The 17,468-nt window shown below is 41.9% G+C and overlaps 1 protein-coding gene across 15 annotated transcripts in view; it reads left to right on the top strand.

Moving 5' to 3' along the window:
* The window catches only part of IQSEC1 (IQ motif and Sec7 domain ArfGEF 1), a 447,285-nt gene extending 441,987 nt beyond the window's left edge, over positions 1–5,298 (top strand). For 9 of the 15 annotated variants that reach the window (XM_036018305.1, XM_036018303.1, XM_036018309.1 and 6 more), the window contains one exon: positions 970–5,298. In XM_036018305.1, the coding sequence (XP_035874198.1) occupies positions 970–1,527 (558 nt within the window). In that variant the 3' untranslated portion in view covers positions 1,528–5,298. The remainder of the gene's footprint in view (positions 1–969) is intronic. The other 6 variants (XM_036018307.1, XM_036018308.1, XM_028504783.2 and 3 more) reach the window with 2 other exon arrangements.
* Positions 5,299–17,468: the final 12,170 nt, after the last annotated feature.

The raw sequence follows: 17,468 nt of genomic DNA, 5'->3' as shown, positions 1-17,468 counted from the left end.
ACCCCCCCGGCTTCTGGGCACTTCCCCGTCTCCACCCACCAACCAGCATTGCTTCTGGGCAGAAGCAACAGCTGCGGAGCACCCCTGCAACCTCCCCCTTTGCCAGTCTCCTGACTTCCATGCTCCACCATCCCCATTGCTTCCTTCCTGGAGTTTCACTTGCTGTGTGTCTGCAGGTAGGGTACCATGGACTTGCTTAGCTAGCTTGGGGGAGCAGGAGAGCCATGACAGAAAGAAAAACATTGTGGATTTCATGAGATTTCATTCATCCTCCAGCCATCTCTATATTACTGTTCACATCTTAACCTCAGCTTGCAGGCCTTTTTGTTTCTTTCTTTTTCCTTATTTGGTTTGCAGTAGACAGCTGCAGTGAAATGCCTAGGCAGTCCCCAGCCCCAGGACAAGATTTCCCAAGCCTCTCCTGTCCCTTGACCACCTTCTCAGAAACCCTGGGTTCCACACAGATAGAGCAAATGCTCTTGGACCCTTTGAGAGGACTCAGGAGAGCTGAGGGTGAGATTTCAGCAGGAACAGGGTTCCTCTTCATGCACACCAGCCTGCCCCACTCCCCTCGCACACACTGCTCACAGACACCCCCAAATAAATTGTTTTGATCTGGAAGCTCAGGCCACCTGTCGTGACAGGGTGCTTGTCAGGCTGAGAGCCCAAACTTGTGCTGCTGCTGTGGTTGACTAGACAGGAGGTTCCCTCCTCTCTTGCCCAACTCCTACCTTTCTCACTGGAAGGCCACTTCTCACCCCCCAGCTGACCTGCCACGGTAGTGTAAGAAGTGGCACCAGAGTCCAGCCTCACCCAGCCCCGCCCTCTGTGGCCAGTGAGTTGAACTAAGGCTTAGCAGTCAGTGGGTGAACTTTTTACATTAAAAAAATTTCATTCTGACATAAGTGCTTTAAGATTGTGCTTTAAGATAAGTGCTTTAATTTTGATTTCTATGAATTTCCTTTTTAGGGGTCCATCATTAGCAGCCCTCACATGCGCCGGAGAGCTCCATCAACACGAGAGTGTCCATCTCGCCCACACCAGACAATGCCTAATTCATCCTCCCTCCTGGGCTCCTTATTTGGGAGTAAGAGAGGGAAGCCCCCTCCTCAGGCTTACCTGCCTTCAGCCCCTCCCCAGCCACCCCCATACCTGCCAAGCCTGCCCCATCCTCAGCACTCTGTGGCAAGCCATCACCAGGGGCCTGCAGAGGGCCCCCCACAACCCCAGATGCATGGGCACCATAGCCAGTACTGCCATATGCAGCAGAACCCGCCCCCTTACCACCACCACCACCACTACCACCCCCCGCAGCACATCCAGCACACACACCCATACCACCATGGACCCCCCGGGGGACACCTGCCCTACGGGGCCCACATGCACAGCCACCCACCACTGCCCTTGGCCCATGCCAGCCATCCCGGCCACTCAAGCCATGCAGCACACCACCACGGGCAGTCCCCTGTTCCACCGCCCCCCACCAACAGCAAGGCGAAACCCAGTGTCATCAGCACAATTGTGTAGATAGCCTGAAAGGGGATCCCAGACCCCCTGGAACAAGCGCATACCACACAGAGACACGCCTGGGGACAGCCAGCCTCAGACCAGACCCAGGGCACTTCTGTTTCCATCTCTGCCCCCTGCTCCCCACAGCCTGGATGGAACCTCCCAAGCCTATGGGCTTGTGTTGTAGGAAACAAAGCTCCTGATTTAATTTAGCGTTGGAGCCCTGGGCTCCGTCTTCTTCAACCCAAGGGGTGGGCCTCAGCCACCATCAGCTTTGAAATGGTTCCTCTGGCCAAGATGATGTTGAACTGCCCACCTCTCCACCCCCACGCAGCCCTGAACTCTTTCCTCCCTAGTTGTACATGCATATGAAAAGCCTAGAAAAAGAAGAAACAAGACACAAAAACCAGAACAGAACAAAACAGAAAACCCAAAACTTGCTGCATTATTGCTCTTTTATTGACAATGGGCAAAATTAAGTAGACCTGATATGGTTGATGAAAATACGTAAGTAAACTTTATATAATATAAATATATAAATATATAAATATAAATAAATATATATATATATACTGTATAGGTAGTATTTGTGTGTGAAAGGCAAACATTTCAGTCCACAAAATTAGCAATATAGACTTTACAAGGAGCTCCACTTACCTGATAGAAAGACAGTACCTTAGATGAATGTGTGAGAGAGTAGACTGAAAACCTAAATGCTAGGAACAAACTCAGATACTTTCATATTTTCATAAAAAGCAAAGAAGTCCCTCTAGGACTAAATCATTACTTACGCAATCATTACTAACTGTGCCAAGTAACATAGATCTAACTGTTTAAAAAGTCCAATGTTGCTTTATATAAATCCTTATTTTATTAACAGAATACTATCATAAATAATCAGTATTATTAATGCTCTGTTATTTCAGGTAAGCAAATAGATAAAATGCAGTAAACTACAGTAGCAGCTCAGGATAACTAGTTAAGAACTGGTTGTCTTAGAATATTGGTTAAACAGATTCATAGACATTTGAACGGCTGTGATAACTGTGAATTTCCATGATCCATATTTCTTTTGTATGCATATGATTTGATGCACACTCACTCAGAGTCCTCTGAGAGGGGCACCCATACACTGCAGACGTAGCATCTCCAACATGGAACGACCAACTCTCATCCTCGTCTCCCTCAGCGCCATAACTTTTTCATCCTGTTTCCAGCTGCAACAGGCAGAAGCCCCTGAGCATGGTTTCACCAGGAACCTCTTTCAAACCTGCAGGCTGATTTTAGCATTTAGCAACCAGGGCAGTGTGTGTGTTTCCCATTTTATTTTCTGAGTGGTAGCCGTGATCATTGTAATTTCATGTAGCCATGTGCTAGCATAACCCCTGTGTCATCACTGTGGCCCCTCTAACCCCAGCTGAGAAGTGCCCAGCCCTCACCGGTGAGGCTCCCGCTGCCTTCTCATGGTCCAGTTAGCTGCCAGGGCATCATATGACTCTCAGCTGTGCTCTTGTTGCTTCCGTGTTGTGGTGACACCATCTGCTCCCCTGGGGCCGGGCGCTGCACGCGTCCGGTTCTGTGCCTGAGTCACCCATGGGCCATACTTTGTAGTTTCAGCCTTTCGAGCCACTGCAGCCACCAGTGCTGTGTTCCTAAGCCATGGGACCCGAGGACTGCCCCACGGCACCTGCCCAGGTGGAGAGCCCTTTCAGAAAGGGCGAAGCAAACACGGGACTGTGGGCTGTGGGGCTTCGTGCTCCTGGAAGTCATGGTGAGCCGTGGCCGGACTGCAGACGACAGAGGGGAGCCCACCTTAGCCACCCGGCTGGGTGTCTGTCCATTTCACTCCCCATCACCTCTTTGCCATATCATTGAGGTCATCATACCAGCAAATCTGCAAACTGAGCACTTTGTTAATCTCCACAGAGAGCAAATACAACAGTCTAGAATTTAGCCTTTTTTAAAAAGAAGTGTGACTTGAACTTGCCTTCCTTTACCTTCTCATTGGTCCAGCATCTCTCTCTTGGGCATCCACTCAAAAAGAGAGAGGCAAAGAGCACAGGCACTTGACCTGGTCCAGGCCCAGCTGAGGGGAGGCTCCCCAGTCCCACTGACTCCTGAATTCTGTGGTTTTTCTTCAGACCCAGGCTCCCCGAGGCATTCTCTGTTGTGCAGTTTAAAGGATATTGTTTTGACAAGGAAGTCAAATACTGTGTGTCATAGATGTTGATCGTGTGAAGCCACATCTATGTATTGTATATTTGCAAAATATATCAGTGTTACTATTGACAAATAGTTAAAGTTATAACATATTAAATATGTCTGCTTTTTTTACTCTTCTGTACCAATGGTAGAGTTCAACTGTAAACTATAGGTTGTTCCAGAAAAGATACAGGCTGTTTGGTACAAGGATGCTCTTTTTGAAGGGACAGGCACTAGTGAGAAGCAAAGCAAAAAGAACCAACAATAAATTCAGTGGTGGAGGCCTGTGGGAGGGCTCTCTCATCATTGTGTCTGCAGTGCTCCAAGGGCCACTTGGGACCCTCACCTCCAAAACTGTTACTGATATGCTGAGTTTGTCAGGTGCCACAGGGCTAGGTCTAGTGAAAGGTGGCTTCTTGAACAAATGCAGTTTCCAACTTTATACAGTGTTTCCAACTTTATACAGTGCATTGTGTTCAATGAGGTTTTCTCATTCTCTGTGTTTTGTTTGCAAGCCTATCATAGGAAGTGTTTCCAGAAGTACATTGTTCTGTTGAAGAGACTGGAGCCAAATGTGATTCCCATGTTGCTTTCATGGGGCTGTGCTCTCTGGATCTCAACCTGTCAGAGTCACAGCTGTGGGGACCTATTGTTCACAGAGCCCTTCGTGCCCTCAGTAGGCTGAGTGCCACCACGGTGTTTGTGTAATCTGTCAGGACACTCTTGGGACATTTTTCTCAAGTCGCACAAATTATTTCAATTACATAATTTCTGACAGGAACAGGCAACCCTTAGAGGAAGCAGCTGGTAATATCACAAAAATCTTTTCTGGGACAACAATTAAATCATGTATTTGTATTTTTTTAAGTTTATTAATGAATTGTACAACACTGTAAAAATAAAGTTTATCCTAATATGATGTGCACATCTTGCTTAAAAATGTCTTCAGTCTTCTAGTGTAGTGTGAGTTTTCCACCATGTACTGCATGCAGCAGAAGCCTCTTCTTTTTTAAAAAAAATGAGCTGAAAAGACAGCAGATATTTAAACATGACCCTCGGTATTGACTCAGTGTTCCATATGAAACTTTGTCTCTACAGGTTAAGCATGCATCTTACAGTTTTGTTGTAAAAATATCATCACCCTTCCTGCCTGAAAAATGAGTAATTTTGTACCTATTTTAAATAACAACAATAATCAAGGAAACAGATTGCACAATGAATCAATGTAAGTGGGGGTGGTGAAAAGGGACAAGCAGGAAGAGCCTGCTTGAGATCACTTGTACCTCCTGTACATGTCAGTGTCGCTGTTCTGTCTGCGGTCATGCTGAGGTTGTGTGCAATATCTGTCTCCTCTTGAGAACTGTCATTCACCTTCGAGTTGTTTTAAATGACTAGAATCAGGTCTGGAATGCAGACTTCAAGGGACTCCTCACTCACAGGAAGGCTGACACCCCCTCAGTAACTGTGAGGAGGAAAGGAGTGTTTTCTTTTAATATGCATTCTGTTTGTGAGTAGTAACAGACTCTATTGATGTGAAAAACCATAGCTGTGATCATGTGGAGAAATCAAATAAACCCTTTAAAATGATCAGATTCTCACTTTTTCTGAAGAGTCCAGATGTTTCCCTGTTGGCCACAGAGAGATTTCAGGCTGACAAGCTTGCCCGTTCTTTGTCATGATCATGGGCACTGGGTTTCCTGGAAGGCATTGGACTGACTTGAGAATGCTTAAGATAAAGGTGTATATCACAACCTCATATGGAAGACATCAAAAGCGTTTATAATTTCTAGCAACTTTAAGCTGGTTTTAGTGCTTTCATCAAGTTAGAGGAGGTGGGTCCTATGAAGTGCTGAGGTAGATTGGGTATGACTTAGGGAGGGAAGAAACTGCAGTGGCCCGGTCCTCAAATGCTTAAAGAGAGGTTGTTTAATGAGGTCAAAGTTATCTGTTTTCTCATGCTGGTTAATTTGATGGGCAAAAGGCAGGAAGATGAATTCTGATTCTACTGAAAGAGTTCTGTGAGAACATTATTGATTTGTGCTATCTCATTTCCTAGAACCGAATTCAGTTCCAGCAAACCTGCCTTAACCTCTCTCAGTACCTACCATAAAGTGAAGTAAAACTGGTAGGTCTAATTTATGGGGTGGGGGGGGGGGTTAATTTTAGTGACCAAAATTAACTGTGTCTCACCCTTCATAAAGAAGTGAATTTTGATTGAAAGATGTTATCAGAGTTGTGGACGTGGGTAAACATTCCTTTTTCAGGCCATTCAGGGGTTCTTCAACATAGAGAAGCTGCTTATTAAAATTCCTTGAAGTGGTTAGCTCTACTTCAGCATTTGAGTCTATAGCACATTGAACTGTATGCCACCATCAGCTCAGTGTAGGTAAGCTGCTAACCAATGCTTTAATGTGATGATTCTCTGGGTTTGTGCTTGTCTACCCCACCAGACTGTGAACTCCTTGGAGGCAAGGGATGCATTGATCCCCTTTTCTGTGTCCAGTGACCAGAACAGGACTGGTCTTGTCAAAATGCATCTGAAAAATGATGGATGGTAGGAGGAGGAGGTCACAGCAAAACCACTGGTTATTTTAGTGTGTGTTAATCATCATCAAAATTTTATGAAAGTTTATTTGCTCTGCCCTTTGCTAGGGCAGACATTGAGAAGTCTAGCTGGGGACACATGACATTGTGAAACTTCTACAAACGTGGTTAATGTGCAGACTATTTCCATGCCCCACACAATGGCACATTTTTTAGCCTCATTTTACTTGACCTTGCAGCAGCTTCTGATATACCATCACCATTCCTTCCCAAAACAGTGTATCCTCAGCATCTTTGATCCTACACTCTTCTTTCTCTCTTGGAATGCCTTCACTGCCTCCTTTGTGGCCAGCACACCTCCATGTTGACATTAAGTGTTGGTTTAAGGATCAGGTCCAAGCCTTCTTCCTTTCTTTACTTTTTTTCTAGGTATTTTCATGCAAGAACAAATTTTCAGCCTACTTTCTATATACCTATGGCTTCCAAACTTGAATCTCCAGCCCAGACCTCTACTCTGAGCACCCACGTTCCTTTGGATCTTTCAGTAGTACCTCAAACTTGTCTCCATGACCAGATTTATGATCACACACAAACATGCACAAAATGGGCCTCTGCTCTGTTCCCTATTTTGGAAAATGGCATCACCACAGAGTTATATAAACCAGAACTTAGGAATTGTTCTTGACACCTGCCTTTTCCTTGACTCTCCAACTCCATTCTGTCACCAAACCCTTTTGATTTCTACCTCCTACATGTTCTTGAATCCATCCATTTCTTCACATCTGTCACTCCACTTTAGACCATTACCTCTTCCGTAACTGATCTCTCAGCCACCATAGTGGGTCCCTCAGATCCATTCTCCACATAGTATCAGGGAAATCTTTTAAAGGTGCAAGCTGTTTAGAGCCATGTCAATGGCTTCCTGTTGCTCCTATGATTAAAAAGACAAAATTCTTAACATGGCCTTCATGAGGCTTGCATGAGCCAGCCTTTGCCTACCACTTACCTTCACTTTCCCCTTGCACTCCAGCCACATGAGCCTTTCAGATTCCCAAACAAGCTGTGTTTCCTCCTGCTACTGAGCCTGTGCAAGTATACCCCCTCTTGCTTCTGTGTTCAGTTAGCTCCTATTTCATCAGTCAAATTTTAGCTTGGCCACTATCCCCTCTGAGATGTTATCTGTAGTTATATGTTAAATAGTATGATAATTTGTTACAATAAATGTCACAAGATCAGGACAGTGGCTGTTCTTGCACACTGCTGCAATTGCAACATGTGGCACAAAGCAGAACTTTCATAAATGTTTGTTGAATGAAGAGATGAAGACAACAGAACCAAATGATGAAAATTCAGTGCTGAAATGCATGATGGAATCCAGAGGTTTGAAATAGATAAGCACCATGGGCCAGAGTGCTGGGAAGAAACTAGGTTCTGCTGACATTCCTGTAGTTCAAGGAATAATTAGGGCAATGGTGCAAGGGTTTTAATAATTGTGTTTAGCTCTCATCAAATGTAGAGCATTTGGAATGACTATATTTCTAAAAAGCAGGGGAAATCATCACTTACAATCCCACCAACCCTTAAAGAGTTATAATTATTTGGTCTATTTTCATTCCATTTTTTTCTTCACACATATTTCTCAGTTACCTATGTCAGATTTTTGAGTGTGTACCAAAAGGTTTATAAGTGTTATTTGGTCCCCCTTGTGGGGAAAAAGGAGTTTTCACAATAAAAAACCTCTAGGAAATGCTGAGTTAGACAAAGTTAAGTTAGTTTCTTTACTGCAGGACTTCTTGGACCCTTTTAAAAAGATGATGTGCATTGTGAATCTCTGAAAGATGGTCTGTTTCCCCAACATACTTGGCTTTGGAACTCTTTGAACTCTACAGCATACAGTTTAGTAAAAGTTTATGTGTGCGAGTTTTATTTTTTCTTTAACATATTCTGACGTTATGAAAGACTCAGTAGTTTGTAACATCTGCATAGTGGCTCATTATATGGATGTCCCATCATGTACTTGCCATGCAAACAGTATTATTTTGTTGAACAAGGAACAAACAAAAGGAGTAGAGTTACTACGTGGATCTGGTGATTCTGGTGAGAGTTTAGGATCTAGAGAGATAGACACTACAGAATCTAACTTAGTACTCAGTTCCTGGTGTGCACATTCATACCATTTAGGCAACTCTGGGTAGCTACATGTTGCCTGAGATGCCTCTCTGTTCAGCGTGTTTAACTCAACAATCACTTTCCAAGGGAATCCAACTCACTTTTTATCACAGATTGGACCTGTGATAAAGATTTATTGGCTGGCTGGTGGCAAGTATAATGTGAAGGTTACTTATCCCCATTTCTAGTGTGTAGCTTCATGACTTTTAAGGTTGTTTTAAGGAAATTTTTTCTTACCTTTGTTACTCCCAGCCCACCTCCATAATGTGACCAGTGTCCTATAAGAAAAGAAAGTTTGAATTAAATCTGAAAGGTAGGAACTGAAGTGCTTTAGTCATCTTCCACAGAATTAACAGGAAAGAAAGCATTCTAAAAATGAAAACACCAGACGATTATTGAGATCAGCCAAATTGAATCTCTTCTCACACCCTTGAAAAGCTATTAAGAGAAAGAACAAATAAAATCACCTATCGTTCAGACCTACACTGTAACCAGGATAGAGCAAAACCCACAAATTTTAGTGAAATGTCAGCGGGAAAATAAACATCTTACACTGGCAGAGCTGACATCAAATCTCATACCAGAATATAGATCAAGGGAAGGACTGCATGGGAAAGGGGAAATGGCATACCTAATGGTGGTAGGACACAGGTGTCATCAACTAGGGTTCACACCTGTAAAGGCAGAGACCAACCCTGAGTGTAAATATGCTGAGAGGAGAAGTAAGAGCTGGTGGAATCAAAAGAAGACTTGGCAAGTTCATTGGACAAGAGGTGGCAGAAGGCACTGCTACTGAAGAAGAGGGAAGCATCCAGGGAAAGGGAGATTTCCCTTGGAGGCTTGGTGGTGAAGGGAAAGAAGGAAGCAGCTTAAAGAAAGGTCCCTATTAAAATAAGATGCTGTCAAAGAATCAGAAGATAGACATTAAAAAATGAAGTGTCTTTTATTAAAGGAACTGCAGTTCACTGTATAGGACATTTTTGGACTACGAAATCAAGTAAACTCCCCAAGACCTGATCCTTTCCTCATAACATCACTGCTGCTGTCAGTGCCAGAAAACCCAATACAAATAAACACAAAGTCTTCATACAAAAGCACTTTAAGGGGAGAAAAATGAGATAACTTTTTGGCAAATAAAAACACATAAATGCAAACAGGATAAAAAGCCAAAAGCAGGAAGAAAATTTAACACTTCACATCATTAATTAAATATAATAATTAAACAACCAGTGAGATGTGAAAGAACACCACAAATCATAAACCCAGAACTCAAAATAAAAGCAAACAATTAAGATGTGCAATGAGAGCTTGCCAACCACCAGGGGGGGAAATTGAAGAAAAATACAAAGTTACCTCAGGTGCCTAGAGGAGAATAGATACAACTGAAAGTTTAGAAATGGTCATTGAGGATGGAAATAAAAGGATGCAAAAAAATAAAATGTAAGGGGATAAAAAAAGATCAGAGAGAAAGTAGAGATGTAGCAGATGGAAAAAGAGCATATAACATACATGTAAACTGAAATAAGAATAAGATGTAAAACTATAATTAAAGAAATTGGTCTATAAAAAAGAAGAGCTGAACCTGCATCCTGAAAGTTCCCACTAACCCAGAATTATCAACACTGAGACATATCCTAGTAAAATTAATGAACTTGGATAGAAGATAAATCCTCTAGACTTCAGATATTAAATTTATAGAAAAGCAGCTTTTGGACCTATAAAAATGTGGTGAACATACTCCTTATGAGTCCTTTCTGAGGAATCCATCCCAGGACAAACCAACCGAGACATTTGATAAAATTTGTCAAAACCATTGATGATGAGCACCAGATACATAAATTATATAGATCTAAGACAAAACATTAGTGGGAATAAAAATGGAAGAATACTGTACAATGTTATATGTTCAGACAAAATAAAAATAGCAAACTTTTATTTTTTTTAATTTTGTTTTAATCATTGTTCAAATAGTTTTCTCCTTTTTACTCCCAGTCCAGCCCCCCTCCCACCCTTCCCCACTTCCCTCCCATTACCACCCTCCCCTTAGTTTTTGACCATGTGTCCTTTAAGTTTGTTCCTGTGAACCCTTCCCACTGTCCCCTGAAATTGTCCCCTGAAATGTTCCTCTACTCTCCCATGTGGTCACTGTCAGCCTGTCCTCTATTTCAGTGTCTTTGGTTATATTTTGCTTGCTTCTTTGTTCTGTTGTTTAGGTTCCTGTTAAAGGTGAGATCATGTGGTATTTGTCTTTCACTGCCTGGCTTGTTTCGCTTAGCATGATGTTTTCCAGCTCCATCCAAGCTGTTGCAAAGGGTAGGAGCTCCTTCTTTCTTTCTGCTGCATAGTATTCCATTGTGTAAATGTATCATAGTTTTTTGATCCATTCATTTACTGATGGGTATCTTGGTTGCTTCCAGCATCTAGCTATTGTAAATTGTGCTGCTACGAACATTGGAATGCACAAGTTCTTTTGGATTGGTGTTTTAGTGTTCTTAGGATAGAGTCCCAGCAGTGGAATTGCTGGGTCAAAAGGCAGATCCATTTTTAGTTTTCTGAGGAAGTTCCATACTGCTTTCCATAGTGGTTGTACCAGTCTGCAGTCCCACCAACAGTGCACTAGGGACCCCTTTTCTCCACAACCTCTCCAACACTTGTTTGTTGCTTTGTTTATGATGGCCATTCTGACTGGTGTGAAGTGATATCTCATTGTGGTTTTAATTTGCATCTCTCTGATGGCTAGCGATATTGAACATCGTTTCATGTGTCTTTGGATTTTCTGTATGTCCTCCTTGGAGAAGTGTCTGTTCAAGTCCCTTGACCACTTTTTAAGTGGATTCCTTGTAAAAATAACAAACTTTTAAATGGGAAAGAAGGAAGAAGGGTAGAATGAGCTTATTCGCTACTATATTTTTAATAGGTAAGAGTCAAATGATATTATTAAATGTGATAAAGCCCAATAGTAAAAGACTAAGTAAGAAAAATGTAGAGTAAGAGCATTATATGTAAGTTAATATAAAGGTAACCTGTAGAGCAAGAATCCTAATGTTCCCAAACACAAGAGCAAAACAAAGCAGAAAGAGATGGTGGGGGAAGAGATAGGAGAGAGCAAACTTTAGAGTGAAAGATACTCAGTAAATATACCATAATACACATAGTAAATATGCAACATATTACAGTGAGAATACCAAACATATCAGTTGTATCAATAAATGTAAATGTTTTTAGATCCCCTATTAAAAGAGATTAAGATTGACTCATGTATCATTGAGTTATTGCCCTCGTAATTCTATGTTATGACCCCAAAACTCAGCAACATTAAACAATAAACATTTATTTCTCATAAGCATCTGCAGGTTAATTGGGGTTCAGCTAATCCAGACTGGGCTCTGCTCTGAGCTGCAGGTTGGGTTTAGGTTGGCTCCATGTGTTCCTCATTCTCCTTGAACCAGTGCCTATTTGAGGCAAACATATACAGGGCAAAATTCTAGCATGAAAGAAGGCAAACCCAACTGCAAGCACATTTCAAACCTTTGCTTGTGCCATTACACCAAGATTCTGTTGACCAAATCAAGTCCATGTCCAACCCAAAGTTAAAGGGTTGAAACTATACCCTGCTTTTCATGAAGTCATGGCAAAGGTATAGAAAACTACTTACCGCATTCAATCTACCTAAGATCACAAAGCAAAACCAAAACTACTCTATGCCAATATACTCCATACTTAATATAAAAATTTAGAAAGGAAAAATGAAGAGATGGGTAGATGTGTATGGGCAAATGCAAAGCGAGAAATGTGGGGAAGCAGTTATAGTCTTGATATCTGATAAGGGAGAATTCAGCTTAAAACCAATAAAATAAGGTAAAGAGGTAAAGTCACAATAATACTAAAAGCTACAATTCCCAATGGACATATAAATAGTAATGGATATCTATGCATCAAATAAGACAGCAGCAATCTGCAAGAAGCAAAAAGTATAGGAGTTGCAAGAAAGAAATAAAAACATATTAATAACATACCATTCTAAATCCAAAGCAGTTTAAGAAGACAAAAATGAAAAGTTTCTTATGAATGCATACCAAACTTCATGCCCCAATAATACGGGACATTTATTTTCAAGCATACATGAAAGGACAAATATGAAAGCTGACCATATATTAAGGTATGGAGAAAATTTCAGTAAATTCCTTAAGGTAGAAACCATACAACTGGAATGTTATTAATTCTTTAAAATTACTCAAGTCAAAAGACAAATTCAAACTAAAACTATAGAATTTCTTCCCTGGCTGGTGTGGCTCAGTGAATTGAGCACTGGACTGTGAACCAAAAGGTTTCTGGTTCAATTCCTGGTCAGGGCACATGCCTGGGTCACAGGCCAGGACCCCAGTTGGGGATGTGTGAGAGGCAACTGGCAGATGTTTCTCTTGCACATTTATGTTTCTCTCCTTCCTTTTCTCCTTTCCTTCTCCTCTCTCTAAAGGTAAATAAATACATAAACTATGTTTAAAAACTGTAGAATTAAAAAAATATAATAATACCTTATATTATTCAGAACTATCAGAAATAGAGTTGAATGGAATCCCTACAACTATGAAATTAAAGATAAAACCACATCAAGACTAGTAGGAGGGAAAGATGTAAAACAGGCTGGTTCCATACGCTTGTGTGGCAGATAAAAATTGGGAGGGATATCTCAGGAGCAAGGAATCCTGCCCCACACTAGTCTCCCCAGTCCAGGGTTCCAGTGCCAAGAGGATAAGTGTCCATAACTTTTGGCTATAAAAACCAGTGGGGAATGAAGATGTTGAAGAAAACTTCTAGACTCCCAGGTAGTTCCTCTTAAAGTGCCCACACACAAACTTACTTGGGCTCACTCTCTCTGAGCTCCAAGGACAAAGCACCAGATTGAAATGCATCAGGAACATATGGGAAGGAAATGAGTTTTCTGGCACCAGGGCAGGAGCTGCAGGACAGATTTCTCCCAGACAGAAATGCTGGCAGAGACCTCTATTCCTTTTTTGAGACTTCCCCTCACAGACCCAGCAAGCAGGCTCCATATCTTAGACTCCATCAACCTGGCTCACACTGTTTACCCACCCTAGTGATTCCCTGAGGCCCTTCCCCACCCAAATTTCAGGCCCACCCAAGCTGTTTTCAGTGGTTTTTCCATATGAATGGCTTGTCTTTGCTTATGACTCAGATTTTCCTAAATTACCTCAGGCAAGCAGCTTCAGAGAGCCTCGTGCCTCTTAAGTTGTCCCAGGCTTGACACTAGTAGCAGCTATTCTTGGTTCACAGCTTGACCTCTCCTGGGCACCTCCAAACACAGTACAAGTACCAGCCATCTGCAGATCACTTTGTAGCTAATGCTGTGTGACCTCAGACAGAACACAAGTGACCTTGGATGTGCCAACAGCAATCAAGGCTCAACTACAATCGGAGGGTATACACAGCCCACACAGTGAGAGCACCTTGAGTGTCCAGCTTGAGTAATAATGGAGGCTGTGTCACTGGACCCTAAAAAACACCTATTACATTAGGCCACTCTATCAAGTCTAGGAGACATAGCAGCTCTACTTAAAAAAAAAAAAAAATGAACACAGGAAGGCTACCAAAATGAGGAGACAAATGAAAAAAAAAAAAAGATCAAAACTCCAGAAAAAGAAAAGAAAAGAAAATGGACACAAGCAAGCTACTAGATGCAGACTTCAAAACACTGCTTATAAAGATGTTCAGTGAACTTAGAATTTCAACAGTGTGAAAAAGGGCATGAAAACCATAAAAAACAGAAATGAAGGATACAATAACTGAAATAAAGGACAATTTAGAGGGAATCAATAATAGAGTGGATGAAGCCAAGAATCAAAACATAAGGAAGCAAAAAACAACCAATCAGAATGGCAAGAAGAAAAAACCAATTAGAATAGATCAGGATAGTGTAAGGATCCTCTAAGACAACTTCAAGTGTACCAACATTTGCATTATACAGGTGCCAGGAGAAGAAAAAGATCAAGAAATTGGAAATCTATTTGAAAAAAAATAGTGAAAGAAAACTTCCCTAACTTGGTGAAGGAAATAGACATATAAGTCTAGGAAGCACAGAGCATACCAAAGAAGAATGAGTACCAAAGAGGCCTACTCCAAGTTACATCAAATTAAAATGCCAAGGGTTAAATACAAAGAGAAAAATCTTAAAAGCAGCAAGAGAAAAGCAGCTAGTTACCTACAAGAGAGCCCCATAAGAGCATAGGCTGACTTCTCAAAAGAAATTTTGTAGGCTAGAAGGGATTGGCAAGAAATATTCAAAGTCATGAAAAGCAAGGACTTACAACCAAGATTAGTCTACCCAGCAAAGTTATCATTTAGAACTGAAGGACAAATAAAGTGCTTCCCAGACAAGAAAAAGCTAAAAGACTTCATCATCTCCAAACTAGCATTTTATGAAATATAAAACAGTCTTCTTTAAGAAGAAGATCAAAAAGTGAAAAATAGAATGGCAATAAATACATATCTATCAACAATTGAATCTTAAAAAAAAAAATAAACAAGCCGAACAGAAACAATCATAGATAAAAAGAACATTTTGATAGTTGCCAGATGGGAGTGGGGTTGGGGCATTCATGAAAAAAGTGACAGGATTAAGAAGTACAAGTTGGTAGTTACAGAATAGTCATGGGGTTGTAAAGTACAGCATAGGGAAGAGAGTAGCCAAAGAACATACATGCAGGACCCATGGACATGGATAACACTATGGGGATTGCCTGAGGGAATGGGTAGTGCTTGGTGGAGGGGGACAAAGGGAGAAATTTTGGGAGAACTGTAATAGTATAAACAATAAAATATAATTTAGAAAAGAATCTGTGATAGAATTAAAGCAATGATCTAAAATTTATATTAATAGAATGAGAAAAATATTAAACTCAAAATTAAGAAAGGATCAACATTAATGAATCAACAAACAACAAATGCTGGAAAGGTAGTAGAGAAAAGGAGACCCTAGTACATTGTTGGTGGGAATGCAGATTGGTGCAGCCACTGCGGAAAACAGTATGCAATTTCTTCAAAAAACTAAAAAATAGAACTGCCTTTTGACCCAGCACTGCTGGGATTATATCCTAAGAACCCTGAAACACTAATCCATAAGAACCTATGCATTCCAATGTTCATAGCACCACAATTTACAATAGCCAAGAGCTGGAAGTAACCTAAGTGTCCATCAGTAAATGAATGAACCAAAAATCTATGGTACATTTACACAATGGAATACTATGCAGCAGAAAGAAAGAAGTTTCTACCCTTTGGGACAGCATAGATAGAACTGGAGAGCATTATGCTAAGTGAAATAGGCCAGGTGATGAGGAACAAATACCATATGATCTCACCTTTAAGTGGAATCTAATCAACAAAACAAACAAGCAAGCAAAATATAACCAGAGACATTGAAATTAAGAACAATCTGACAGTAACCAGAGGGGAGGTGGGAGGGGATAATGGGGAGAAAGGAGGAAGGGTTATGAGGAACCACTATAAAGGACGCGTGGAACCCTGGCTGGTGTAGCTCAGTGGATTGAGCACAGGCTGGGAATCAAAGGGTCGCCAGTTGACTCCTAGTCAAGGCACATGCCTGGGTTGTAGGCCAGGTCCCCAGTATGAGGCGAGTGAGAAGCAACCACAGATTGCTCTTTCTCTTCCTCCCTCCCTTCCTCTCCCTTTCCCCTCTCTAAAAATAAATAAATAAAATCTTTAAAAAAGGACACATGGACAAAACCAAGAAGAGGTGGAATCAGGGGAGGGAAGTGGGGATGGCTGGGGTGGGCAGCAGTGGTGAAGGGAAAATGCAGGCAACTGCATGTAAACAACAACAGTAAAGTAATTTTTAAAAGAAAAGGATCAACAAAGTAAACAAAGCAAAAACAAGTAAATAATGAAAAGCAAGAATTAATCAGAAAACAGAGAAATCATAAAACAAAGGGATAAGCCAAAGAACGTATGTGCATAATGGTCTGAGAGGACTGGGTTGGAGTGAGCAAAGGGGGAGAAATGGGAACATCTGTGCAGTGTCGATGATAAAAATCAAGTAAAAAAATGAAAATTAGGTACTTTATAATAAACTTTTAATTTAAAAAAGCTGGTTCTTGGAAAATAAACAAAGTAGACTTTTAACCAAATCATGATGAAAGGAAAGCAGAAACAGGCAAAATAAGAAATGAAGAGAGATCCAAGATGGCTGCAGAGTAGCTGGAGGCTCTGTCCACTTGCTCCCAGGCCTGGACCAGTCTTGCAGGCTAGCCACAGAGAGAAATCAAATCAAAAAGCCAGTGCTGACTGAGTGAGCACATACACAGATGAGAGTGCAGGGAGCTTGTAGGAGTGGGCAAGAGCCTGCCTGCCTGCAGGGCACCTGGGAGCTGGTGGTCCAGGCTCTCCAAGCAGAACAATTGCCACTACTGCAGCCCAAACCAGCACTTTGGTTGTGCAGAAATTTTGATGGCTGTGGACTGGTGCAGGAGCAGCAAGCACCGCTGGTGGAAAGAGATAGCCAGAGAGGTGCTGGCTCCAGAAATGGCACAGTGGGAGCAGGACAACCCAAGGCTGAAAATCTCTGGAGGCAGTGGGGAAAGCATGCTGCCATCACCTTGTGTTACAGTATAGTTGGGGGGGGCGGGGCTTTTCCCAATGCCACCTCAGAAAGATCCAGAGAGAAACTTTATTTAAAACTGTCAAAGACTCTGACAGGTGGTGGCCAGCCCTGACTGTGAGAGACTGATATTTTGGGGGAGGGGGAGCTCATGGAAAACAGGCTCAGTGTTGCAGCATGGGGAACACATAGAAACTTTTGAAAGTTTCTCGCTAAGGCGAGACCTGAGACTTGGCAGGGACCCGGAGTTTGCATGCGAATGTGTGCGGGCATAGCAGCTCTGCTAACAGAACTCAGAAGGATAGAGTCACACTTAAGGGACTGTGGGTCCCATCCAGTATGGCTGGCAACCAGGTGGTTGTTCAGAGTGTAGAACTTGGGCCCAATCCTCATGCAAGAGAATGGGAAG

Source organism: Phyllostomus discolor, chromosome 2 (assembly GCF_004126475.2).
Source record: "Phyllostomus discolor isolate MPI-MPIP mPhyDis1 chromosome 2, mPhyDis1.pri.v3, whole genome shotgun sequence".
NCBI lineage: Eukaryota > Metazoa > Chordata > Mammalia > Chiroptera > Phyllostomidae > Phyllostomus > Phyllostomus discolor.
The sequence above is the reverse complement of the archived record's forward strand: the minus strand, read 5'-3'. Positions and strand labels throughout refer to the sequence as shown.